The 27,414-nt window shown below is 52.2% G+C and overlaps 1 protein-coding gene and 1 long non-coding RNA gene across 7 annotated transcripts; one reads left to right on the top strand and one right to left on the bottom strand.

Moving 5' to 3' along the window:
• Positions 1-10,970: 10,970 nt before the first annotated feature.
• SIK1 (salt inducible kinase 1) lies at positions 10,971-22,163 on the bottom strand. Of its 6 annotated transcripts, none has more exons than XM_081570011.1 (14): positions 21,609-22,163; positions 20,554-20,724; positions 19,967-20,083; positions 17,355-17,418; positions 17,031-17,192; positions 16,723-16,847; positions 15,997-16,120; positions 15,209-15,432; positions 14,832-14,978; positions 14,250-14,372; positions 13,929-14,145; positions 13,131-13,406; positions 12,213-12,447; positions 10,971-11,781 (listed from the first exon to the last, which is right to left on the bottom strand). In XM_081570011.1, exons 1-14 carry the CDS (start codon positions 21,672-21,674, stop codon positions 11,415-11,417), a joined length of 2,418 nt encoding a protein of 805 aa, XP_081426137.1. In that variant the 5' UTR covers positions 21,675-22,163; the 3' UTR covers positions 10,971-11,414. The 6 variants fall into 6 exon arrangements, with proteins under 6 accessions (XP_081426137.1, XP_081426138.1, XP_081426139.1 ...); XM_081570012.1 differs by lacking the exon at positions 21,609-22,163 and adding an exon at positions 21,124-21,257; XM_081570013.1 differs by lacking the exons at positions 14,250-14,372; positions 21,609-22,163 and adding an exon at positions 21,124-21,257.
• Positions 21,444-26,749, top strand: LOC145538268 (uncharacterized). Its single transcript, XR_014076746.1, has 2 exons — positions 21,444-22,571; positions 22,943-26,749. It is a non-coding gene; the product is annotated as an uncharacterized LOC145538268 (long non-coding RNA).
• The last annotated feature ends 665 nt before the right edge of the window (positions 26,750-27,414 follow it).

The raw sequence follows: 27,414 nt of genomic DNA on the forward strand, positions 1-27,414 counted from the left end.
GTGTATATGTGTGTATATGTACATAGATAAGCATACATCTATATACACGTAGACATAAGACAATAAGACAATACACACATAAGACATAAGACAAATTTTATATGCAGAATATGTAAAGAACTCCTGCAATTTAATGAGAAGAATTAAAGCAACTTAATTAAAAACTGGCAGAGACATAAATAAGCTTGAAAAATAAAATGGCCAATAAGCACATAAAAAGATGTTAAACTTCAATAGTCATCAAGAAAATGCAAGATGAAATGAGAATAGCAGATCTATTAGAACGGTTAAGGTTATAAAGATTGAGGCTACCGAGTGCTGGTGATGATGCAGAGCAACCAGAACACTTGTAAATCATGGGAGGGAATGTAAACTGGTGTAGCCACTTTGGGTCACAGTCTGAAATCTTCTCATAAAGCTAATAGCTATCATACCATATGTGTAGCTTCTACCTGTTACCCAAGAGAAACAAAACCTGTCCACACAGACTCACACACTCATAGCAGCATCATTCGTAATAGCCCCAAACTGGGAACATCCCAAGTATCCATTGACTGGAACGGATGAACATCCTCTCCTCTGGCCTGGCCACACCCTGGAATTCTACCTGGCTGTGAAAGGCTGAACTAGTGATGCTCATGACACCTGCATGGGTCTGCACGCCATTCTGCCTACCGAAAGTCAACCAAATGGAGAACACACACTGTATGACCCACTGGTGGGAAATTCTAGGAGATGCAAACTGACCCACAGAAATGAGAGCTGGCCAGCAGCTGCCTGGAGCCACAAGAGGACCTGGGGCCTCTCCAGGTGATTAAACGTGTGTATTGGTGTTGGTGGTCATCACACCATCTTTGCCTGGTCAAAGCTCTCTGATGACATGGCACGTGGGTTTCACTGTGTGTCAAGCAAAGCCGACTGGCTCTCCGGACACCTTGTTTCTGGGGGCTCACATTCCCTTCAAATCTCAATCCAGAGCACCAGGAATCCCGGACTTTTCACGGACCTTTTGCTGCTGGAGGTGGACACATCCACCAAAGGAGGGAAAGTAACTTGCCCTCCAGCTGAATCAAACCCACTTGCCCCTGCCCTGAGACTGCTGGAAAAGTGGTGCTGGCCTGGAGCTCACTTGCAGGCTTCACCCTAGCACACAGCTCCTCAAAGACAGTGGGGGCAGAGCTCTGTCACCCGGGCCTCCTGAGTGAGGTGTCTGTTTTTTACAGAACTCATCTTCAAATAAATGAAATGATGATAATTATAGAGTGAGTCAGACTGAGACTTGGGAGTTCCCCTAAGGGAGGGGGATTGAACGTGCTGACTTTTTCTCCCTCCACGTTCCTTCTCCCCCTTCCCTCCTCCTTTCCTCCCCTCCCTCTTCCCCTCCCCCCACTCCTCTACTGTGCTCCAGGTCTGTTTCTGTTTCCCTCCTCTCACCACGCATGGTAGCCCACAGAGCCAGGCCTGGAAAACCTAAGGAGGGGCCCCCTACAGACATCCCCATCCCAGATAACCTCTTCAGGATCCCCTCCCAAAGTCAAAGGTCATGCTGCAGGCTGGCTGTGCTCCCCATGGGCATCTGAGACTCCCTGCTACTACTCTGGAAGGAAAACTAATGGGGGACTTCCTTGGTGGTCCAGTGGTTAAGAATCCACCTTCTAATGCAGGGGACGTGGTTTGGATCCCTGGTCAGGGAACTAAGATTCCACCTGCCTTGGTGCAACAAAGCCCACACACTGCAACTAGAGAAAGCCTGTGCACCCCAGTGAAGACCCAGCATAGTCAAAATAAAATTAAAAATTTTTTTAAATTAGAAAACTAATGGACTAACAATTTTTCCTTCCACCCCAACAAGCCATTCAATATTACATTAATCCAAGTCTATGCCCCAACCAGTAATGCTGAAGAAGTGGAGTTGAATGATTCTATAAAGACCTACAAAACCTTCTAGAACTAACACCCCAAAAAGATGTCCTTTTCATTGTAGGGGACTGGAATGCAAAAGTAGGAAGTCAAGAGATACCTGCAGTAACAGGCAAGTTTGGCCTTGGAGTACGGAATGAAGCAGGGTAAAGGCTAACAGAGTTTGGCCAAGAGAACGCACTTTGTCATAGCAAACACCCTCTTCCAACAACACAAGAGATGACTCTACACATGGACATCACCAGACGTCAATACTGAAATCAGATTGATTATATTCTTTGCAGCTGAAGATGGAGAAGCTCTATACAGTCAGCAAAAACAAGACTGGGAACTAACTGCAGCTCAGATTATGAACTTCATATTGCAAAATTCAGACTTAAATTGAAGAAAGTGGGGAAAACCACTAGACCATTCAAGTATGACCTAAATCTAATCCCTTATGATTATACAGTGGAAGTGAGAAACAGATTCAAGAGATTAGATCTGATAGACAGAGTGCCTGCTGAACTATGGACAGCGGTTCATGACATTGTACAAGAGGCAGTGATCAAGACCATCCCCAAGAAAAAGAAATGCAAAAAGTCAAAATGGTTGTCTGAGGAGGACTTACAAATAGATGAGAAAAGAAAAGTGAAAGGCAAAGGAGAAAAGCAAAGATGTATTGATCTGAATGCAGAGTTCCAAAGAATAGCAAGGAGAGATAAGAAAGCCTTCCTCAGTGATCAATGCAAAGAAATAGAGGAAAACAATAGAATGGAAAAGACTAGAGATCTCTTCAAGAAAATTAGAGATACCAAGGGAATATTTCATGCAAAGATGGTCATAATAAAGGACAGAAACAGTATGGACCTAACAGAAGCAGAATATATTAAGAAGAGGTAGCAAGAATAAACAGAAGAATTATACAAAAAAAGATCTTCATGATCCAGATAACCACGATGGTGTGATCACTCATCTCGAGCCAGTCATCCTGGAATGCGAAGTCAACGGGGCCTTAGGAAGCATCACTACAAACAAAACTAGTGGAGGTGATGGAATTCCAGTTGAGCTATTTCAAATCCTAAAAGACGATGCTGTGAAAGTGATGCACTCAATATGCCAGCAAATCTGGAAAACTCAGCAGTGGCCACAGGACAGGAAAAGGTCAGTTTTCATTCGAATCCCAAAGAAAGGCAAGGCCTAAGAATTTTCAAACTACTGCACAATTACACTCATCTCACACTCTAGCAAAGTAATGCTCAAAATTCTCCAAGCCAGGCTTGAACAGTACGTGAACTGTGAACTTCCAGATGTTCAAGCTGGATTTAGAAAAGGCAGAGGAACCAGAGATCAAATTGCCAACATCCACTGGATCATCGAAAAAGCAAGAGAGTTCCAGAGAAACATCTATTTCTGCTTTATTGACTATGCCAAAGCATTTTACTGTGCGGATCACAACAAACTGTGGCAAATTCTCCAAGAGATGGGAATACCAGACTCTCTTACCTGCCTTCTGAGAAATCTGCATGCAGATCAAGAAGAAACATTTAGAACTGGACATGGATCAACATACTGGTTCCATATTGGGAAAGGAGGACGTCAAGGCTATACAATGTCACCCTGCTTATTTAACTTATATGCAAAGTACATCATGCAAAATGCTGGGCTGGATGAAGCCCAAGCTGGAATCAAGACTGCCAGGAGAAATATCAATAACCTCAGATATGGAGATGACACAACCCTTATGGCAGAAACTGAAGAGGAACTAAAGAGCCTCTTGATGAAAGTGAAAGAGGAGAGTGTAAAAGCTGGCTTAAAACTCAAATTTAAAAAACTAAGATCATGGCATCTGGTCCCATCACTTCATGGCAAATAGATGGGGAAACAGTGAAAACAGTGAGAGACTTTATTTTGGGGGGCTCCAAAATCACTGCAGATGGTGATTGCAGCCATGAAATTAAAAGATGCTTGCTCCTTGGAAGAAAAGCTATGACCAACCTAGACAGCATATTAAAAAGCAGAGACATTACTTTGCCAACAAAGGTCCGCCTAGTCAAAGCTATGGTTTTTCCAGTGGTCATGTATGGATGTGAGAGTTGGACGATAAAGAAACCTGAACGCCAAAGAATTGATGCTTTTGAACTCTGGTGTTGGAGAAGACTCTTGAGAGTCCCTTGGACTGCAAGGAGATCAAACCAGTCAATCCTAAAGGAAATAAGTCCTGAATATTCATTGGAAGGACTAATGCTGAAGCTGAAACTCCAATAATTTGACCACCTGATGCAAAGAACTGACTCATTGGAAAAGACCCTGATGCTGAAGGCAAGAGGTGAAGGGGACAACAGAAGATTAGATGGTTGGGTGGTATCCCCAACTCGATGGACAGGAATTTGAGCAAGCTCTGGGAGTTGGTAATGGACAGGGAAGACTGGCATGCCCCAGTCCATGGCATTACAAAGAGCTGGACACTACTGAGCAACTGAACTGAGCAAGCAAGCCAGTTCCTCTCAGGTCAGGTTCTCTGGGGAAGATGAGCCCTCAGCTCTAGCCCAGAACTTCCATCACTCTGTCCCTTCCAAATCCTTCTCTCTGTCCCCTCCCCCAGAAGTCAGTCTCACTCAAACTGACCATGTTTCTGAACACCCAAAAATGCTTTCTCCTAAAGCACGGTGGGCTCTGGAGCACTGTCCCCTGGAGCTCTAGGCAGCAAAACCACATGTATATGGCACTGCTGCAGGAGGAATCAGCATTTTCAACACAAGCAGGCAGACGGAGTGGGGCCTGGGCCACTCAGTACACTGGCCTTCCTCCCTGGCAGACATGCGTCCTCTGGCTGTGGTGACCCTGTAGGTACCCTGAAGGGCACTTCCTTCAGGGTAAGTGTGTTCCTGAGAGCTCCCCACGTGCCAGGTATGTGGTTCATGGTTGTTAGTGTTCACATTCCGCCAAGAGGTGCACAGCACTGAACACGAGGAAGCCAGCACAGCATGGTCACTGCCCAAGCCCAGATTTGCCATCATGTGCTAGAGGATGTACCAAAGCCTAGCTCAGCCTCGCTACACCCCCAGCCTCACCAGGAATGCACACACCACAGCATTGACGCTGCGTGAAGTGCCCGAGGTGGGAGTGTCCACGTGCAGAAATGCTGGGCGAGCAAGCCGTAGGTTGTGGGGCCAAAGCACCCTTCACACACCGGAAGCCTCACAAGTCCCGTGGCCACTGGCCTCCTGTTCTGGGGACAGGAAAGGATTTGTGAGCAGATCTGTAAGCCCAGGACAGAGTCCTGACATCCCGCGGGTCTACATCTCCCCCTGAAAGAATCTTTCTTTATTTTGGTAAAATACACATAAAATTTACAATCTTAACTACTCAAGTGTATATTTCAGTGGCATAGGGTACATTCACATTATTGTGCAACAATCCCCACCATCCATCTCCGGAATTTCCATCATCTCCAAACTGAAACTCTGTCCCCATGAAACACTCACTCCCTATCCGTGCCCAGCCCCTGGCCACTGCCATTCTACTTTTCATCTCTATGGGTCTGACTCCTCCAGGGACCTCTGGTAAATAGATCACACAGTATTTGTTCTTTTGTGCCTGGCTCTGTCACTGAGCATCAAGTGCTCAAGGTTCATCTGTGTCATAGCAGATATCAGAATCTCCTTCCTTTTTAAGGCTGAACAGTATTCCATTGTTGCTGTTTAGTTGCTCAGTTGAGTTCAGTTCAGTCGCTCAGTCGTGTCCGACTCTTTGCAACCCCATGAATGGCAGCACGCCAGGCCTCTCTGTCCATCACCAACTCTCTGAGTCTACCCAAGCCCATGCCGATTGAGTCGGTGATGCCATCCAGCCATCTCATCCTCTGTCGTCCCCTTCTCCTCCTGCCCTCAATCCTTCCCAGCATTAGGGTCTTTTCCAATGAGTCAACTCTTCGCATGAGGTGGCCAAAGTATTGGAGTCTCAGCTTCAACATCAGTCCTTCCAATGAACACCAAGGACTGATCTCTTTTAGGATGGACTGGTTGGATCTCCTTGCAGTCCAAGGGACTCTCAAGAGTCTTCTCCAACACCAGAGTTCAAAAGCATCAATTCTTTGGTGCTCAGCTTTCTTCACTGTCCAACTCTCACATCCATACATGACCACTGGAAAAACCATAGCCTTGACAAGATGGACCTTTGTTGGCAAAGTAATGTCTCTGCTTTTAAATATGCTATCTAGGTTGGTCATAACTTTCCTTCCAAGGAGTAAGCGTCTTTTAATTTCATGGCTGCAATCACCATCTGCAGTGATTTTGGAGCCCCCCAAAATAAAGTCTGACACTATTTCCACTGTTTCCCCATCTATTTCCCATGAAATGATGGGACCAGATGCCATGATCTTAGTTTTCTGAATGTTGAGCTTTAAGCCAACTTTTTCACTCTCCTCTTTCACTTTCATCAAGAGGCTCTTTAGTTCTTCTTTGCTTTCTGCCATAAGGGTGGTGTCATCTGCATATCTGAGGTTATTGATATTTCTCCCACCAATCTTGATTCCAGCTTGTGCTTCTTCCAGCCCAGCGTTTCTCATGATGTACTCTGCATATAAGTTAAATAAACAGGGTGACAATATACAGCCTTGACGTACTCCTTTTCCTATTTGGAACCAGTCCGTTGTTCCATTTCCAGTTCTAACTGTTGCTTCCTGACCTGCATACAGGTTTCTCAAGAGACAGGTCAGATGGTCTGGTATTCCCATCTCTTGGAGAATTTTCCACAGTTTATTGTGATCCACACAGTCAAAGGCTTTGGCATAGTCAATAAATCAGAAATAGATGTTTTTCTGGAACTCTCTTGCTTTTTCAATGATCCAGTGGATGTTGGCAATTTGATCTCTGGTTCCTCTGCCTTTTCTAAAACCAGCTTGAACATCTGGAAGTTCACGGTTCACGTATTGCTGAAGCCTGGCTTGGAGAATTTTGAGCATTACTTTACTAGCGTGTGAGATGAGTGCAATTGTGCGGTAGTTTGAGCATTCTTTGGCATTGCCTTTCTTTGGAATTGGAATGAAAACTGACCTTTTCCAGTCCTGTGGTCACTGCTGAGTTTTCCAAATCTGCTGGCATATTGAGTGTGCAGCACTTTCACAGCATCATCTTTCAGGATTTGAAATAGCTCAACTGGAATTCCATCACCTCCACTAGCTTTGTTCGTAGTGATGCTTTCTAAGGCCCACTGGACTTCACATTCCAGGATGTCTGGCTCTAGGTGAGTGATCACATCATCTTGATTATCTGGGTCGTGAAGATCTTTTTTGTACAGTTCTTCTGTGTATTCTTGCCACCTCTTCTTAATATCTTCTGCTTCTGTTAGGTCCATACCATTTCTGTCCTTTATCGAGCCTATCTTTGCATGAAATGAAATGTTCCTTCGGTATCTCTAATTTTCTTGAAGAAATCTCTAGTCTTTCCCATTCTGTTGTTTTCCTCTATTTCTTTGCATTGATCACTGAGGAAAGCTTTCTCATCTCTCCTTGATATTCTTTGGCACTCTGCATTCAGATGGGAATAGCTTTCCTTTTCTCCTTTGCTTTTCACTTCTCTTCTTTTCACAGCTATTTATAAGGCCTCCTCAGGCAGCTATTTTGCTTTTTTGCATTTCTTTTCCATGGGGATGGTCTTAATCCCTGTCTCCTGTACAATGTCATGAACCTCCATCCTAGTCATCAGGCACTCTGTCTATCAGATCTAGTCCCTTAAATCTATTTCTCACTTCCACTGTATAATCATAAGGGATTTGATTTAGGTCATACCTGAATGGTATAGTGGATTTCCCTACTTTCTTCAATTTAAGTCTGAATTTGGCAACAATGAGTTCATGATCTGAGCCACAGTCTGCTCCTGGTCTTGTTTTTGCTGACTGTATAGAGCTTCTCCATCTTTGGCTGCAAAGAATATAATCAATCTGATTTCAGTGTTGACCATCTTGTGATGTCCATGTGTAGAGTCTTATGTTGCTGGAAGAGGGTGTTTGCTATGACCAGTGTGTTCTCTTGGCAAAACTCTATTAGCCTTTGCCCTGCTTCATTCTATACTCCAAGGCCAAATTTGCCTGTTACTCCAGGTGTTTCCTGACTTCCTACTTTTGCATTCCAGTCCCCTGTAATGAAAAGGACAACTTTTTTGGGTGTTAGTTCTAAAAGGTCTTGTAGGTCTTCATAGAACCTTTCAACTTCAGCTTCTTCAGCGTTACTGGTCAGGGCATAGACTTGGATTACCATGATATTGAATGGTTTCCCTTGGAAACGAACAGAGATCATTTCTCAGTCATGTCCAACTCTTTTGCGACCTCTCAGACTGTAGCCCCCAATCTTCTCTGTCCACTGAAATTTTCCAGGTAAGAATATTAGAATGTGTTGCTATTTCCTTCTCCAGGGGATCTTCCTGACCCAGGGATCGAACCCACGTCTCCTGCTTGGCATATGGATTCTTTACCATTGAGCCACCTGGGAATCCCTGTCTTCCCAAGTGGTGCAGTGGTAAAGAATCCGCCTGCCAGTGCAGGAGACACAAGACATATGGGTTCAATCCCTGGGTTGGGAAGATCCCCTGGAGTAGGATATGGCAACCCATTCCAGTATTCTTGCCTGGAAAATTCCATGGACAGAGGAGCCTGGAGGGCTACGTTCCATGGGATCACAGTCAGACACGACTGAGCACAAGTGTGCACATGCACACACACACACAGATATTCCATTGTGTGGATGGACCACATTCTATTAATCCACCCATCCACCGATGGACACTGGGTTGCTTGGACATTTTGGTTCTTGTGAATATGCTGCCACGAACACGGGTGTAGAGATAGCTGAGACCCTACATCCAGTTCTTTTGGGTCTATGCCCGGAAGTGGGATTGCTAGATGACATACATGGTCCTTGTTTATTTGAAGAATTGCAGTACTGTTTTCCACAGTAGCTGCACCATTGCACGTCCCCACAAGCAATCCAAAAGGGGTCCAATTTCTGCATCCTTGCAAATAGTAATTTTTTTTAATAATGATCATCCTAATGGGTGTGAAAAGGTTCAAGAATTTCTTTTTACCAAAAACAGAGTTGCCAGGCATCAAATTGAAGAGTACCCTTTGTTTGTCTAGCAACCACATCTGCCTTACTGCTAGAAAGTGGTGACACCAACTTTAAAAACTGGGAAATGGTTTGGCTGTGAGATTCTTCCAAAGCCTTGATTTATAGGTGGATCAAGAGGAGGGAAGTATGAATGGTACCCTGGGAGAAGAGAACAGGCTGAAAACAGACATGGCAGTTAAGACATCCAGCTGATTAGCAGCGCTGCCACCTGGGCTCAAGGGGTCTGAGAACCAGTAGGCTCACCTCCCAACCCGGACCACCAAGCACCTTCTGCTCCTAGCAGCTAAGAACCTGGGTCTGAGGCTCCGCAAGTCATGGGAGCTGGCACCTCGCCCTCTCCTCTAAGACCTGAGACTCATTGAACCTGGAGGCAGTGGCTTAGAAGGAAGGAGCCCACAAAGAACTGGGGGAAGAAGTCAAGGTTTTTTCCCCCAAATGTTTTATTTAAATATTAAATTAAAAAACATACATCCACTAATCATTTGGCATATATTTCTCATGTGAACATAAGAAATAATTCAGTTATGGTAAAAAAAAAAAAAAAAAAAAAACCCAAACTATGTACATCTTCATCACATAGCACGGTGCCTAGGACAGGCCCCCGCATTCAGTTCGCAGGACAGCGCTGCCAAGAATCCTATAGCACACGCGTCGCACACGCCGGACACAACACGAGACACGCCTGACAGCTACGAGAGAAAACTGCAGTGAGAGTAAAGTGCTTGTCATGGTTCTGAGGCCTTTGATCGATGGCGTTCGAACAGATGCATCGAGGGGTGGGGGCAGCCTCATGGGGGCTGACGGTGCTTCTGGAGGAGGCTGAGCTGGAGCCCCAGGGCCTCCGGCACTCTCCTGGTCTGAGTCACGAGAGGCTTGGGTGACTTGGCAGCCGCTGGGCGCACGGAGTCCTTTGTCCTGATCCTGAAGCTGCCCCGGAGCAGCAGCAGCAGCAGCATCGGCAGTGGGGCTGAGAGCCGGGAACACGCAGGCTGGGCCACCTCCCTGGCCTCAGCAATCTTTGGCTTCTACAGGGGCCCCCTTCCCGGGCCAGCATCGCCCGGGTCGGCACCACCTGGGCCGGCATCACCCGGGCCTAACACTGCAGGTGGCGAGAGCCGACGTGAGCTGAAGGCACCTGGATTGGGGGGTGGGGGGTGGGGAGGACAGCCCTGACCGGCCGCAGGGGTAGGGGCTGCGGCTCTCCTGCTCAGTCCAGCGGCTACCACCTGAGTTTACCTGCCAGGTGAGCACGCACCTGTCTGCTGCCTGCTGGCCCCGCCTCCACATGGACCTGAGGCCAGGTGCTTCGTCACGTTACCAGAGAGGGACGTCCAAACCAGGAACACAAAAATGTAGTAAAAAGTATAAAAAATAAGTAGTGTATGTTTGTCTCCTATGTATATACATGTACAGTATTTGCTTTAAAAAAGGAACAAAGCTTGAACAACACTGACCTGACCTCTCATTTCACTTTCCTAAAACGAAAGCCCACCGAGCGTGGGGCTGGGACAGGGTGGGCTGTCCGCCCACCACAGGCAGCCCACACGGGACACCCCAGCACAGACTCGCCATATTGCACATTCCCCACCCCCACCCCCAGTCAGTTGTTCTTTTTGGACCCTGATAATGAAATGCATAAAAACTTAACTAGCAGCGGAAATAAGAGGTGCAGGAGGAAGACACCTCCCTGGCTGACTCCCTTGAGGGCGCCCAAGTGACCAAGGGGAGCCTCCACCTCACTCAGGTTCCTCTCTGCAGCCCCTCCGAAGAATCCTGGAAAACGAACTCCCGAGCTGTTTATACAACATGCTCTCAAAAGATAAGAAAAACTATCCTCTGGGTTCTGATTTCAGGGGAGAGAATTCCAAGAACTCGTAGATTGTCTTCTCTTGGACTGGAGGTTAGAGCTTTTCAAAAACTGATACATAAAGCAGAAAGTTCACAGTTTTCAAGTGAAGCGTAAGTGTTTCAGGAAGTGGAGAACTGTGGGGAAAAAAAAACCACTAATCCACACGCACACATGCGCATACACACACAATGGAGACACACAGCTCACACCATGGTTTCCTGGGGCCAATTGGCCACCCTCCGTGGCCCTGACCATACACCACTGCCAGCTCTACCCGCTGCCCTCCACCCCATCCCCTCCACCGGTCCCAACAACAGGCCCCTGGATTATTATTTTTCTTCAAAAAGTTTCCAGTCTCTACTCAGAGTTACAGTTGCTCAGTGCAAGGAAAAAAAAAAAAATAATAATAAACTAAAAAATCCAAAACACCAAACATATTGCTTGTTTCGCTTCTGGAAAGTTATTGGCTTTGTGTCCGGAACCATCTTCACATACTCTGAAATTATTGCTTCAAGAAGTCAGCTGCCCTAGCCGGGGCCCTCACTGCACCAGGACAAAGGTGCCCAGCGGGCCCGAGGTCAGGTCTTCCATCTCACAGTCCCCATGGGGCAGCCCCGTGGGCTCCAGGCTCACAGGTAGCATGGCAAAGTGTGGCTGGGGGGCCGCTGCGGCGGGGCTGGGAGCCGTGGAGCCGCTGATGTGCAGGTGGGCATCCAGGAGCTGGGCGGCCGAGGCCACTGGGGAGACGCCAGCCTGGAGCAGGTGGGGCGGCAGCAGAGGGCTGGGCCCCAGCCCCAGCTCCTTCTGCAGTCCTGACATGAGGAGGGTGCCGTCGCAGGGGGTGAGGACCAAGGGGGCTGGCTGGCAGCTGGCTGGGGCCGTCGTGTGGTGCTGTAACTGGAGCAACCTGGACGGACCAAGGGACAGGGGAGCAGGTCAGTGCTGGCTGGCTGGCGGGCCACGGCTCCCCCCGCCGCCTGGCCAGACTGCCACACGATCGGGTTTCCACCTGCCGGGGCTGGAGGGCCTACCCCACAGAACCGCGGGCTGGGGCTGCTCAGAACACGCCATTCTGTGTGTGACTAATCCCTGAGCAATTCCTGACATTTCCTTCCCCCTCCTGCTTTCGGAGCAGCTCAGAGATGCCAACCAGACGTGACATTCTTACTCGCTGCCCTCTCCCTCCCCCACCGCGGGCTGATGCACCCTGCCACCGCCCCCACCCCCAGCCACAGGGAAGGAGTGCACAGCTCTCCTGGAGCTCAGGGGTAACGTTACTCAGGAATCCCCGAGGTCTGTGAGCCCTGCCCAGGTCTCAGCCAGTGCCCACAGGCCTACCTCTGCTGCTGCAGCACCTCCTCTAGCAGGCCCCTGCCCTCCCAGCTGCCGGCTCCACCGCCGTGCAGGCCCGGGCTCTGTGTGGGCAGCTGGAAGGCATGCGGGCCGCCCCGGGAGGCCCGGCTGGAGGACGAGGGCTGGCACACCTGGCGTGCCAGCCCCTTGATCTTGTTCAGCCCCAGGAACCCCTTGGTCCTCGCGTTCTTCCTCAGCTGCTGCCGGAAGGCTTTTAGCCCTGGGGGAGGCAAAACCAACACGTGTCCAGACCATCCCCCAGCCCAGAACCAATGGCCTGTAGCTCGCTGGGGCTTCCAGGCAGTGGGAGGAGTAAGAGGGGGCCGCATGGTGTGACATGGTAGGATGAGGGAGTCAGCACTTTCCTACAGGGTCAAGGGGCCCTCTGGTCACCCCATCACTTCACGGCAGCCCCCCTCCTACAGTTGGGACATCATCCCCTTTTAGGGTTTAGTTTGGGGCAGCAATTCCAGCCCTGAACAAGCACACATCTGGGCAGACAGTGGATCCTTTGTGCAAGGCAGGAGTGAGAAGTACAGGGGGCCTCAGCGTCCCACAAGCCCTGAGGGGGCGTTGGGAGAGCCTGTTGTGGACTGCCTTCATGGCAGATGCCTCCCTGACCATCCCTCCTCCAGGTCAGGATCTGCTGCCTGACAGCTAAGCATCTCTTGGGCTTTTAGGACCACCTTCTAGAGACCACGTGAGCTTGTTCTAGAAGCCAGGGCATCTAGAACCCGGGTGGCAGCTTTGGCCTGCCCGGGGGGCACTGTTGCTCTACCAGGACTGCCTGGAGAGAGGGCAGCCACCTGCCACTAGGGACAAGGTGATGCCCTGCCCCCGGGGGCGGTGGGTACACTTGGGTCTCCCAGGGAAGGTAGAAGTGGGCATGAAAGGGAAAGCCACCTTGAGTAAGCGAGGTGTCTGATGCCCTCCGGCCCTCCTGGAAGCTGACGGGCAGCAGGGCAGCTCCTCGCAGGGCCCCCTGCGCCTGCAGCACGGGGGTGGCAGACTGGGTGCCCAGGAGTGGCGAGGCCAGTCTGAGTGGGGAGCAGGCGCCCACCAGCCCCTGAGCAGCCAGGTGTCCACTGAGTCCAGCTAGGCCATCGCCCGCAGAGGTCAGGCAGCTGTCTGAGCTGGTGCCTTCACAAGGACTGGCCGCAGAGGGCGAGACGACAATGCCTGCAGGGAAGCGGGTGCAGCTGAGGCCCTGGTGACCCTGAGGCCAGACCCATCCCAGTGCTCAACACTTCACCATGAGTCTAAGCACTCACACCTCCGGGACTCTGCATCCTCTGCAGCGTCTCCTGCCAACCTGGCCCTCTGATGGGGCAGACAGCTGTATCCCCCACCACCCTTGCCCTCAACTCTGTGGACAGGAAGTCTGTGACAGGCAGAGGCTACCAGAGTCCAGGGAGCCCTGACAGCCAGCACTGCGGGGCTGGGGGTGTGACCACAGCCGACAGTGGATCTTGGACCCGGAACACAGAGGGGCCTGGGCCAAGGAGTTGCCCTGCCCGCCTCTGAGGATGACTAAATTCCCCTCCAGCCCTGATGCTCGAGAGCTCCCTGTGAGGTCTAAGTACGGTCCATAAGGCCTCGGGTGCTCCAGGAATGGCAAATCCGGAGCACTGTCATCAGAAGAGACTGCCCCGCCCCTAAACCCACCTGTCAGGTGTGTGTGTGGCCCACGGGGACACTTACATGGGGGGGCGCCCGGGGAGAAGCAGGTGGTGACCTCAGCCAGCGTGTGCCTCCGGCCTGTGCTGCTGGGCAGGGGCTCCTGCACCTCCTGCTCCTCGTCCAGGCCTGGGCCCGGCCTGGCCTCCTCGCTGATGGCCGTGTCCAGAAGGCTGCTGGGGGAGACGGAGCGATGCCAGCACACCCCACCACAGCTAGTGTCCACAGGGAACAGCAGGGGCTGCAAGGGACACACACAGACCGTGAGGCCAGGCGCAGGAGCGTCACCACCGCTGGGAACCAGGTGCGCCCACCCCAGACGCCGCCCGCAAGGTGCTCACACACCTGCAGGGAGCTGTGGAGGTCATAGTCCATTTCAGCCTGTAGGACAGACTGCCCCAAGGTCTGGGGCTGCGTGCACAGCAGGGCAGAGCGGAGAGCATCTCCAGGGAGGCCTTCCTGAAGCACCTGTGCACCGGCAGATGAAGACAGAGGCCGTGAGGCACAGAGGCGGGGAACGACTGCCAGCAACACAGCGTCACCTGACAGACCAGGCTGGTGTCTGAGTTAACGGGCATCAGCTGTGAGCGGACAGGCTCAGGACACGTGCACCCCCTCTACAATGCCTCGCTGAGCGGGAAGACCAGGAGGAGCAGCCGGGAGGTGGCACCAGTGGCAGTGAAGGAACAGGGGGCTGATGGCAGGGTCTGAACCCCAGCAGAGAGGCTGGCACCCCCTCTCCATCATGCCGTCTGCCAGCAGCTCACACGGGATCCCTGTCCAGCGCCTAACGGGTAAGGGGATGTGACCTCGGGGCTTAGTCTGCATCCCCTCCTAGACGTGTCTGAGAGGGGAACTCCTGACTTGGGGACACAGTCCAAGGCAGAGACATGGGGGAGGAATCAAAGGCACTCGCTGCCCCCTCACCTCAAAACCACCGAGGTCTGTGCTCCGGGGCCTCTGCTGCCGGGCGGGGCCAGGGCGGGCTGGCTGGGAGAGCCGGTACTCCTTCAGCCGCTCCACAAGGAGGTAATAAATGGCTGCAAAGTGGTTGTAGCTTCTCTTCTGCAGTGACTAGGGGCAGAGAAGGGTGGGTCAGAGCGGGGCTGGCAGAAGGGACGCTCCCTGACGAGACCGCTCTGCGGTTATTCTGGGGTGGACGAGAGTATCCTTTCTAGTGGCCGAGCAGCCCTTACGTGAGCCGTGCGGCTCCCATTTTAACCTGGCTGCCAAGGGCCAGCTTCTCCATTCAGCTTCCCAGGGAAGGCGCCCCCCTACTCCCCACAGCAGGTGGACAGGCTCACCTCCACGGTCTTCTGTCGGTCAATGCCCAGCGTCTGCATGATGCCCAGGGCCTGTTCGTCGTAGTCGCCAAGGCTGGAGGTGTAGCCGAGCAGGGAGAAGGCTGGGCAGGCGGGCAGCAGCAGCGCGGGCTCAGCCTGCATCCACCTGTGCTGCCGGATCTGGGCGATGGTGATGCGCTTGGCGGGCTCCACCACCAGCATGCGGCGGATCAGCGTCTCACAGTCTGGAGGCGGGAGCGGAGCACTGAGTCTGCGCGTGGGCCGCCCGCCTGTGCATTCCCGCCTCCTGCCTGGGCTCCTACAGGGCACACGGCTCCCCGGCACATGGCAAGTGGACAAGTGACCATTCCAGAACTGCCACCAAGGAGAGCCACCGGCTGAGGGATCGGCCCCTGGGGGACGTGGTCTTCAAGTCCACTAGACTGAGAACCACCTAGAAGCCCCATCCTGTATGTTACTAAGCAGTGGTCAGAGCGGGAGAGAAAAGCCCAGTGTGGTATGGGTGAGACTTGGGGCACTGGGCCCCAGCCAGCTTCCCAACAGCCTGCAAAGGGACAGGCCAGCCCTATAAGTGGGGCCCATAAGCAGCCTCACAGGCACCTGGTAAACACCCCGCGGTGACACGGGACTGGCTGCCGGGCCCAACAGCAGACTCAGAAGATGGCCAAGCAGGCCTTGCAGGAAATGAATTCCTCCTCCTCCCCTCAGACTCTCATCCCAGGTTACCCAATGCATAGCCAGCAGGCTGCCAACCCCGCGCGCCCGGAGGAGGCCAGGCCCTCACCTACCTCGGGACATGAAGAAGGGGATGCGGAACCGGCCCTCTAACACCCGCTGCCGCAGCGCCGGCAGACTGGGCCCGTCGAAGGGCAGAGACCCGCACACAAGGACATACAGCACGACGCCCAGGCTCTGCGGGAGGAGGACCAGACGACAGGTCAGCACCTGTGCCTGGGCACCGGACAACCCCGCCCTGTGCAACCGTGCCCCCTCCAAGACCCCCACCCTGCACACCTGCATCCCCTCCAAGCCCCCCACCACCCACACACCCATGCCCTCTCCAAGCCCCTCACCCTGCACACCTGCGTCCCCTCTGAGCCCCCCAACCTGCACACCTGCGTCCCCTCCGAGCCCCCCACTCCCCACACACCCATGCCCACTCCGAGCCCCCCATCTTGCACACCTGCGTCCCCTCCGAGCCCCACACCCTGCACATCTGCATCCCCTCAGAGCCCTCCACCCCCCGCACATCCATGCCCCATCCAAGCCCCCCACCCTGCATACTCACATCCCCTCCAAGTCCCACACCCTGCACACCTGCATCCCCTCTGAGCCCCCCAACCCCCGCACACCCATGCCCCCTCCGAGCCCCCCACCCTGCACACCTGCGTCCCCCCAGACCCCTCCCACCCCCCCGCATACCCATGCCCGCTCCAAGCCCCCCACCACGTGCACCTGAATCCCCTCCGGGCCCCCCACCCCACGCACGTCCCACGTGCCACCCAGGCTCCTACCCAGATGTCCAGCTGGGGGCCTTCATATTCCTTCCCCTCGAAGACCTCCGGGGCTGCGTATGGGGGGCTCCCACACCACGTGGACAGAGGTTCTCCTGAGTTGTAGAAATTCCCAAACCCAAAATCTGAGAGGCAAAGAAACAGGCGATGAAGTTGTGGTGGAAACAGCGAGGTCAAGGTTCCAAAGGCTCGTGCAAGAAAGCACGGACCCTTGGCAGGCAGGCACACCCCTCATGCCTCACGCAGGGCACACTCCTGGCCCCTCACCCGCAGGCACCCCTCCCACTGGGCACGCTCCTGGCCCTCACCTGCCAGCTTGATGTCCATGTTGCCATCCAGCAGCAAGTTCTCCGTCTTTAGGTCCCGGTGGACAATGTTGTGGCTGTGGCAGTACTCCACGGCTGACAGAATCTGCCAGAACTTCTTCCGGGCTTCACTCTCGCTCAGGTGCCCATTGGAGGTCAAGTAATCTGAGGAGGGACAAAACAAAGCTCTAGCCCCAAACCCAAAAGTCCAGCCGTCGCTCGGGGCACAGAGAAAGAACGCTGGGGAGACCCCACCACTGGAGGGGCGAGTGGGAACAAGTTACTACCATTTCTTTCCAACAGATATCAAAAATTAGCATGGCTTACCAAACATTTCTCCATTTTTTGCAAATTCAGTGACAATGTACAGCATATCCTTCGTTTCCATAACCTAAAAAAACAAAGACCTAACGTTTAACCACTTGAAAAAGGAACATACCAATGATATAAAGAATCTGCTTGAACCCCTGTAAATTTTTAACTTCTCCAGAATAAGCAAATTTGTTATTTCAAAAAATAGGGAAAGAAAAGAAAAACTTCTGCAATAAAGAGACAAAGGGAATTCCTACTCAGGGGAAGTTTTTTAAAAATCAGATGTGAGCTCCTCATTAACCTATCCACCCCAATATGTATCTGCTTCCAAAAACATCTGCTCGAACTGCAACTCGCCTCTACCGTACTTTTAACTCACTTTCCTCATCCAAAGTGAAGGCTCTGCAGGCCCCAGAAGTAAAATAGATGGTGAGAGTTCTGCGAGGCCTTTCTACTAGAAGCTGAGCAGACAACAGATTATCCATGCCTAGGGCCAGCACAAGTTGAATAATAGATAAGAAGTTCCCCTCCCCACTGGCGTTACTGACCTGATACATTAGGCTGAGAGAGGCTGGCTTTGCCAGGTAAGCTATGAAAGACCATTCTCTGTACAGCAAACCGCTCAGCGTGTGTGTCAATAGCAACAGCCAAAGTCAAACACACCTTAAAGGTTCGTTTACTGATCCGAGAATTTTATTTCACGTTGAAAAAAAGATTTTTTTAAGAGCTTAAAACATAACTAAGAAACAAGGTCAAATTTAAATCTTTGGTACTGAAAGAAGTAAAACAGACTCATGTACATGTATTTTAAAATATTTCATTTTTTTAACTCTCTATTGAATTTGTTACAATATTGCTTCTGTTTTATGTTTCAGTTTTTTGGCCTCGAAGTATGTGGATCTTAGCTCCCTTTACAGGGATCGGACCTACAACCCCTGCATTGGAAGGCAAAGTGTTAACTACTGGACCACTAGGGACTATTTCAGAGGAAGTTATCCTTATTTAAAAAAGAGCTCTTCTAGGTTCAAAATGTAATTATTCCTTGAAAAAGGCACTTTGAGCCATAAACTTAAAGAGAAGGGCAAACAATGCAGTTTAGCTACAATTGTAACTGCCCTGGACCTGTGTGGTGGAGGGACTTGTAAGTTTATCCCTTTCCTCAGTTTAAAAAAAGAGAGGCAGAAAGATTTAAGAGTCAACATGTTCGAAGTTTAAAAAAAAAACCTGGAGGAAAGAGTTGAAGTGTCTCACGGAGGTCCTGGGGCCTGGGCCAGCTGGATGCAAATCAGACACTAGTGTCAAAGCGAGAGCTATACAATCGTTGCTGCCACTGAGCCCGTCTCCCAACAGCAGCTCCGGGAGCGGTGAGCAAATTCACCCCCAGAAAAGACCTCAACGTGGATCCCAGGGGCTGGGCATCTGGCTACCCGGGCTCCTCCTGCCCAGGGTCAGCAGAGGACAGGAAGACGGGGAAGGCCCTGGCTCATCCCCCCGGCAAAGTCAAAGGCAAGCAGGCTTCAGCCCACTCCTGCGGAAACGGGGCGGGCACATTGCTCAGGCACTGACATCAGTGACCATGGAGGAAATATCTTATCTCAGCCTCATGATGCAAAAACAACAACAGAAACAAAACATGAACCGGTGCACATGACGTGAGCTGTGCACTTAGCGACGCCAAGTAAACTGTCATTAGGGGAACACGAGCCCTGTGACTCCCTCATCCTTCACTGTAACCGAGGGCAGCAGCCTTCCACGGGGTCACTTCAATCACAGGCCTCTCTCCACCTCGCCTTGCCAAGGGCACACCCCACACACACACCGTCCTCTATTCATCATGGATCCACAGGGCTTCCTGAGACTCCTCAAAAGGAATTTATACCCAACACAACTGGGTGAATGCAGAGAACGCACCCTTCTGAAGTGGACCTGAGTTCATTCTACAGAAGTGGCTGGCTAAGGAAGAGATTGCTCTGCTGTCCTAATTAAATCAGCACTTAGTTTCCAAAGGTACAATTTATTAGTCTCAACAGGAGAACAAAAATAAAGTCACATAGTAAACCAACAGGCGGCCAGGGTGAGGCACGTTCTCAATGTGGATTAGATGTCAGGTTCCCTGCTCTCACCCGGGCACAGGTGTTTTATGTCTCCATTTCTGATGCGAGGGTTGAAACAGGAGAGACAAATGCTCACTGCTGCCTTGGCATAGGTAAGTTTACAAAAACTGGTAAGAGCAGCTAGTTTTAAAGTTTAATAAAAATCTGCCGAGGTGGAAGTGTCTAGACTCAAATTCGTCCTTTCACACTAAATAGTTGATTCTCAGCAATACAGAAATCCGTTTTTTTTTGTTTGTTTTCGTAGTAAATTTAACAGTCGACCTCCACGCATCCAAAACTGGAGCAAGTAACAATATCAAATAAAACTTTAATGAAGCAAATATGGATTATGATCCAAAAACAAGAAAAAATAAGTGCACAGCTCACAAAAATCAATCTCTTTCCCTTCTACAATCAACTCCCTGACTCCCACACAGAGAGACATCCTTCAGAAACTGTAGACTTAAGTTGTTGAAAATTAAGAAATGATACCCTTGCCTGAAGTAACAGTGGAAGGCACACTTGAATCCTTACCTGATAGAGCTTTATAATGTGAGGATGATTCAGAAGCTTCATGATCTGAACCTCTCGATAGATTTTCTCCAAATTGCTTGAATCTAATCGTGCTTTGTCGATTATTTTTATTGCAACCTACAAATTATTAATAAAGAATATTTTGTTGAAATAAAACTCTCTGCCTTAAGCTAATTTACACACTTCATTTTTTGCAGGTTAATTTCTAAAACACTTTATGTACCCAAAGGTCACAAAAACTTAGGAAAATAACAAAAGTAACCAATAATATTACTTAAAAAGTCAAAGTTGAATAAATGTCTTAAGTCTCTGCAGACTCATTTTACAGGCTCCAGCTGCACTCCTAGTTATTTGGTCATTATCCTCTTTGCTATTCCCCAATATTTGTACAAATTATGCATAATCATAACATATCGCATTTTTTTCTTTACCGAATTGATAAAAACTGTCAGCGTTTCGACTTCGGGACCATGGACCCCACAAACAGGGATTTCACCAGCTTCCCCGGCTCCAGGGAAAGGGGGTATCCACCCGCGGAGGGTCCACCCCGGGGTTCCGCACCGCCCCCCGCCCCCCGCCCCCCGCACCTGCGTTTTGGTGACTCGATGCCGGGCCAGCTTCACCACAGCGAAATTGCCCTTGCCGAGGGTCCGCTCGATGTCGTAGAAGCCCACCCGAAGAGGCTTCTGCTGGCCCTGGCCGGAGCCCGCGGGGGCCGCGCTCAACTCGGACATGATCACCATGGCTCCGGGCCGCACCTGCGGGCGGGGGGCGCGCTCAGCTCGGCGTCTGCAGACCCGACCCCCGGGCGCGCGGACCCGCGGCCACCGCCCCCGCCGGCGACTTGCTCCACCGCGAGCCCCGATCCCGGGAGATCCCGGGAGCCGTGCGCCCGGCTCCTACGCCCGCCGCCCGCAGTCGGCTCCGCTCGGGCTCCAGGTCCCAAGCCCTGCGGGGCGCGTGGACCGCCGCCCGCGCCCGACTCCGTCGCGAGCCCCGGACCCCCGCTTCCATGGCCCCCAGCCGGCTGCCGCACAACAAAGGGGAAGCCGGCGGCTGCGCCCCTGCCCGAAAACCCCGCGCGCGCACCTGCGGGGCCGCCGAGCCCGCAGCCCCGAGCCCGGCGGCGGCCGCCCACCCACCGGGCCGCGCCTCACCTCCGCCGCCCTCGGAGCGCCGAGGCTGGGACGCCGCTCGCCCCGCGGCCCCCGCCGCCCGTTCGGCAGCTACCTCTGCCCGGCCGCCAGCTGCTCCGCCGCCTGCCGCCCGGGCCACGCCGCATGTCAGCTCTGAGCCGGGAGCCGCGCTCTCCAGCCGCACGCGCCGTCGGCCCCGCCCCCGGCCTCCCGGGCCCGCCCCGTCACGCCCCCATGCCGCCAGCCCCGCCCACGGAGGCCCCGCCCACGCCGCCGCCGCCGGATTGATACATCCCCATTGACGTCCTTTTGACGCCAGAGCGACGCGCGGCCGAGCGCCAGGCGGAGGGAGAGCGGGAGATCGGGCGGTTGCCAAGAGACTGGCGGCTCTGACGCGCGCTTAGGAGGCCGTCGCCATGGCGACCGTGGGGCGGTGACGTCAGGGGCCCCGGCCGCTTGAGGCCCGCCCGTGAGCGCCCGCACTCCCGCCGGCGCGCGACCCCTACCGGACGCCTAGGGCGCTGCGGGCAGCTTAACCGTTTCGTCCCCGGGGAGAGCCTGCCCTTCCTCATAGACGCGCACAGCCGTCTTCGCGCTGGTCCCCCTCTTCTCGCCTCCTGCCAACAGGCTTGGATCTAGCGCGGTTCTGAAACTCCTTAAGTGCAGCACGGTTTCGCCTGCGTCCTCTTCAGACCCCTACTCCCAGGTCCTCATTATCGGGGTGTGGGTTTCATGTGTCCCCCAGTTTCCTTCGGAAGTGCTCAGCCTTGGAGCGTCAGGGGAGGTACCAGGTGCGGCCTGGGGAAACCTCACAGACTCGCAGAATGTGGCCATACGGGGTGCAGGTGACAGTAGGCCAGGTCTCAACCCCCAAATTGGTCACCCGGCTCCAGGGAGGAGCCACCACCCACCAGGGACCCTTCTGAGCGTGGCAGGTAGGGACATGGAAGACATGGGCATCCTAGCTCGACTGCTCTTGCTCTGTGCTGAAACGTCAACACTGGAAACCGGTCAGCATCTTTGTAACCTCACCGGGGGCCTGGGGGCTGCCCGAGTGCTGTGAGCCCCCAGGGGAGTGGTTCAGCCCACCCGGCCCATTTGCCTCCCATCTGAGGTCAGAAGCCAGCTGATGACTGGAGGCAGCCCTTTGCTAGGCTGAAGAAGCCTAGCCCAATGAGCTGATTTCTGGGCTGACCTGAGGTCTAGGTGGGAATGGACCCCACTCCTGAAGGACCAGGGTACTGAGAAATCCAGTTAGCAACACCTTAAATAGCCCAGTTTCCCTGGTGGCTCAGGTGGTCAAGAATCCGCCTGCAATGCAGGAGACCCGGATTTGATTCCTGGGTAGGGAAGATCCCCTGGAGAAGGGAAAGGCTACCCACTCCAGCATTCTCGCCTGGAGAATTCCATGGACAGAGGGGCCTGGCGCGCTACAGTGCATGGAGTCCTGAAGAGTCAGACATGATTGAGTGAGTAACACTTCACTTTCTTTTGACTCAGTCCAGGTGCTTTGTATGCAGATGACAAAAGGGCCCTGTCCCTTGGGGGGAGGGGTGTGGGTGGGAGGGAGAGCCCCTCCAAAAGGGCCAACAGTAGAGTCAACAGTGAGCAAGGACTTCATCCCTGGCGAGGCTGGACACTGCAGGTCCCTTGGCCTTGGTTACTTTTGTCTGCTGCCGGGTCCACCATGCTGTTTCCTTGAGCTTCGGTGGAGGAGGGGGCAGGGACCTGTGCCCTCAGGACAGAGGTCAAGGAAGGAGGGGGAGAGCATGAAAATGGCAGCAGGTGACAATTTCCATTGGCATCACTGCTCAATGAATGTTCCTTTACACCTCTGCAGAGAAGACACTGTCTAAGGGAAGACACAGCGTATGGCAAATACTATTTATTAAATATTAGGAAGGCAGATGGAAGGCAGAAGAATCTGCCTGCAATGCAGAAGTCCTGAGTTCAATCCCTGGGTCAGGAAGATCCCCTGGAGAAGGGAGTGGCTACCCACTCCAGTATTCTTGCCTGGGAAATCCTATGGACAGAGAAGCCTGGCAGGCTACAGTCCACGGAGTCACAAAGAGTCGGACACGACTGAGCGACTCAGCACAGCACCCAGCCTGCAGTTGTTTTCCTTGTGTTCAAGTATGACTTCAGAGGAGAGGGTGGGGAGCAAGAGGTAAGTGAAATGGATACAGAGCTTGGACACCTTTTGGGGAGGTTTCGGTGCCGGCCAGCCGCCTGGTGAGGGTGTCTCATGGAATCGGACGTGCTTCTCTGGTGCCCAATCACATCCCAGGGCCAACATGTACCATCACCCCCCTCCCTGGGCACAGTTTGTGGCTTTAGTTTGTCTTGAAAGGCCTTTCAAGGCCATTAATAGTCCCAGAGTTTTCCTTAGTCTTTCAAAATGCCCTTGTTATCTGTCCCAGGTTTATCCATAGAGAATTCGGAGGAATATTCTTCCTTCTAGCTGAGTAGTTTACAACCACTTTCCTCTCCCTCTGGGGGGTCCAGCACCCCGCTCCAGATCTTGGATGCAGAGGTCCATCAGCACAAAGTCATGGGGTGCCGGGAGGATCCCCACCTCTCTCTGCCTGCATTGTCCAAAGAGCCGGCTCGCCGCCCAAGGGGGTGAAGGATGGCCACCCCATGTTGGGCTGTCACATGGTGGGACCCTCAGGAAGGGCTGGGGACGGGGTCAGGTGAGCTTGGGTCCAGGGACCTTCTCTGGGGAGGCAGCTTTCAGCTCTTTTGGCTGCAGTTTCTTTTTGGCACAGACAAAAGTGCTTCCCAACAGCCAGGTGTTTGCTAACGTCGGTGACCTTTCCAAAGACTCCGGCCAGATCTGGGGCTGGGTGGGTGAGAAGGCAGAGGAGCCATTTGTGCACAGGACGTCACTGGGACAAGCCCGAGGAATGCTCTTGCGTCACAGAATGAGGAACAGCAGGTGAGTGCCTGCAGGTCCCTGGTGTCTTCTTTCTGCGTCTCATTCTCCTGGGAAGAGAGGAGCTCAAGATGTCCATATCTATGCCTGTATATAGACAGACATACAGGCATAGACGTAGATACAGGTATAGATAACAGATGTAGATACATCATTGCAGTCAAGAGAAACAAAGTCAGATTTCTTTTCCATTTGGAGTTTCTTAAGCCTGTCTTGTAATGGCAGTGTTTCTGGAATTCATCTTCCTGTTTCTTGTTTTTGAGCCTGCAGACCCTGTAACAGGAAGTGGGTCTCTTTAGCATTCACATGTTCCTGGACAGGCACCCCAAGGCGCTGAACATGAGCATGATGTGAAATTCTCAAAATAAATCAATACACGCTGAGAGCTGGGCCTGGAGGCAGCATTTACACACAGCAGGGTATGCCCCACCTGCCCCAGTAAGATGTCCTAAACCTGCTCCCCTCTGTGACTAAAGGTAGGGGAACAGCCACACCCCTCTCCAGATGGCTTTCCCCTGGTCACCCCGAGTAAGACAAGGCTTTCTTTTTGCCACTTTTTAAAGTCTTTATTGAATTTGTTACAGTATTGCTTGTTTTATGTTTTGGTTTTTTGGCCACAGGCCACAGGGACCTCAGCTCCCTGCTCAGGGCTGGAACCCGCAACCCCTGTGTTGGAAGGCAAAGCTTTAACCCCTGGCCCACCAGGGGAGACCCCACTTTTCTTTCTTGACACCCTCCTCCTAGGGACTCAGGGCCCTTGTCTGTCCTCCTGGCTTTGCTTCATCTGGTTTCGTGTGGTTTATGAAAGGCATCAGCCCTGTGATTTCAGAATAAGATCAGCAGCATCCTTGGGCCTCAGGGGCAGCCCTGGTCCCTTCTGCTGCCTTCCATGCTTGCAGAGCTTGACACAGACACGCTAATAGCCATGTGTGCACTTTGTTTGGGAGTCACAATTTCTGACCTGGCATCCAGCAGACAGGAGGAGAGCCCAGATCTTCACAGGCTAACTCTGGAGCTTGGCTGAACCGGCCGACTGGCACAACCAAGTGGGTCGACCTTCCGTGGCTTCCCCTCCTACGGGTGGGACCCATTTGTTCCGTGACTGCTGTGGTGATGGCCCCGTTTCTCAGACCAGGCCCTCCACAGGCTGAGAGAGATGGAATATCCGGCCTGGGGATGCCGGGCCCAGGCTGGGGTCCTTGGGGTTCTGGTGAGGCAGCTGTGGATGGGCAGAGCAGATTCCCAACTCTCTGGGGTTCATACCCACATGGGCAGGAGCTTCCTGTTGGCCCCACAACCCCAAGTTCTAGGCTTCCTCCTCCTGTCTCTGTTCCTGTCACCACTGAGGCACTGGGCACAGCTAATACGGTGGCCATGGTTGATACCGCCCCTGAGAACCTGACAGGCCGGGGGGTGTCTATCTCCCTGACCCGCGTTCTGAAGACAGCTGTCGTAAGGAGACTGGAGGTGGGGCCACAGAGGGGCGAGGTGAGCAGCAGTGAGTCAGCAAAGGCCCAGATAGAGGCATCGCATTTACTGGGGTCTTGTTAAGAAAAGCCACATCAATGGACTTCCCTGATGGCCCAGTGGTTAAGAATCAGCCTTCCAGTGCAGAGGATGTGGGTTCAATCCCTGGTCAGGGAACTAAATCCCACAATACCATGGGGGAGCTAAGCCTGCACTCCACAACTACAGAAGAGTGAGCACCAGCAAGGAAGACCTCAGTTCAGTCGCTCTGTCATGTCCGGCTCTGCGACCCCACAGACTGCAGCATGCCAGACCATCACCAAATCCCAGAGCTTGCTCAAACTCATGTCCATCTAGTTGGTGATGCCATCCAACTATCTCATCCTCTGTCATCCCCTTCTCCCCCCACCTTCAATCTTTCCCAGCATCAGGGTCTTTTCCAATGAGTCAGTTCTTCACATCAGGTGGCCAAAGGATTGGGGCTTCAACTTCAGCATCAGTCCTTCCAATGAATTTTCGAGACTAATTTCCTCTAGGATGGACTGGTTTGATCTCCTTGCAGTTCAAGGGACTCTTAAGAGTCTTCTCTAACACCACAGTTCAAAACCATCAATTCTTCAGTGCTCAGCTTTCTTTATAGTCCAACTCTCACATCTATACGTGACTACTGGAAAAACCATAGCCTTGACTAGACAGACCTTTGTTGGTAAAGTAATGTCTCTGCATTTTAGTATGCTGTCTAGGTTTGTCATAGCTTTTCTGCCAAGAAGCAAGGATCTTTCAATTTCATGGCTGCAGTCACCATCTGCAGTGATTTTGGAGCCCTAAAAAGTGAAATCTGTCACTGTTTCCATTGTTTCCCATCTATTTGCCGTGAAGTGATGAAACCAGATGCCATGATCTTAGTTTTCTGAATGTTGAGCTTTAAGCCAACTTTTTTACTCTCCTCTTTCACTTTTATCAAGAGGCTCTTTAGTTCTTCTTCACTTTCTGCCATAAAGGTGGTGTCATCTGCATATCTGAGGTTATTGATATTTCTCACAGCAATCTTGATTCTAGCTTGTGCTTCATCCAGCCTGGCATTTCGCATGATGTACTCTGCATATACGTTAAATAAGCAGGGTGACAGTACAGCACCCTTGATATACTCCTTTCCCAATTTGGAAACAGTCTGTTGTTCCATGTTCAGTTCTAACTGTTGCTTAGACCTAGCACAGCCAAAATAAAAATTAAGAAAAAAGAAAAGCCACATCAAGGCTCCTGGTGGGGGGTGGTCACTTGTCCTGGCAGCTTCCTGTATAAACCACTTTCCTCTGGTGGAAGGAAAGGGCCTCCAGAAATGCCAGGGGCTCCACCATTTGACTAGAAGTAGCAGGCAGTCAGGGAGAGGAGTTCTGACTTCTCCATGCTGCATAGTGGAAGCCTCTGGGGCACGTGGGGGAAAAGGACCAGGAGCCCAGAGTGGGACCGGGTATGGGTCTTCTGCATGGGCCACGTGGAGCTCCCCGATTCCATCCAAGAGATGTTGGACTTCTAAGGGATGGTTCCCAGCTCATTGTCTTTGGGCCATGCACTGGATTCAAACATGGTGTACTGGCCTGTGTTACTCTTCATTCATTCCTCAAATCTGTGAATTCTACTCTCTGCAAGCACCATGCTAGGCTGGCAAGCATGGGTGAGCTCTGTGGCAGACCAGTAGGGACAGTGGGAAGGGAAGGGCCAAGTCAGAAAAGAGACGGCCCAGCATGCCAGGGCCAAGGGAGTCATCCTCCAGCATCCACCCAGGCTTGTGAAGTACCTGCCAATGGCCTCGCACTGTCTGGGGCTGTGAGCACAGTGGGAGGAGAACAGATGAGATACCTTCACCTGAGGGCTGCCACCCAGATCAAGAGGAGGACAAGAAAGAGAAG

This window comes from Giraffa tippelskirchi, chromosome 2, assembly GCF_054371585.1.
Source record: "Giraffa tippelskirchi isolate mGirTip1 chromosome 2, T2T-mGirTip1v1.2.pri, whole genome shotgun sequence".
Classification (NCBI taxonomy): Eukaryota; Metazoa; Chordata; class Mammalia; order Artiodactyla; family Giraffidae; genus Giraffa; species Giraffa tippelskirchi.

What these genes read in the sequence shown, in the direction of transcription:
- SIK1 (XM_081570011.1), bottom strand. Translation starts at nt 21,674, where the DNA reads ATGAGGAAGGGCAGGCTCTCCCCGGGGACGAAACGGTTAAGCTGCCCG. An exon ending in ACCGACAGAAGACCGTGGAG is followed by an intron (nt 14,979 to 15,208) that starts GTGAGCCTGTCC and finishes CTCTGCCCCTAG; the next exon opens with TCACTGCAGAAGAGAAGCTA. An exon ending in AGACACCTCGCTTACTCAAG is followed by an intron (nt 12,448 to 13,130) that starts GTGGCTTTCCCT and finishes TGCCTCCCCCAG; the next exon opens with GGCTAAAAGCCTTCCGGCAG.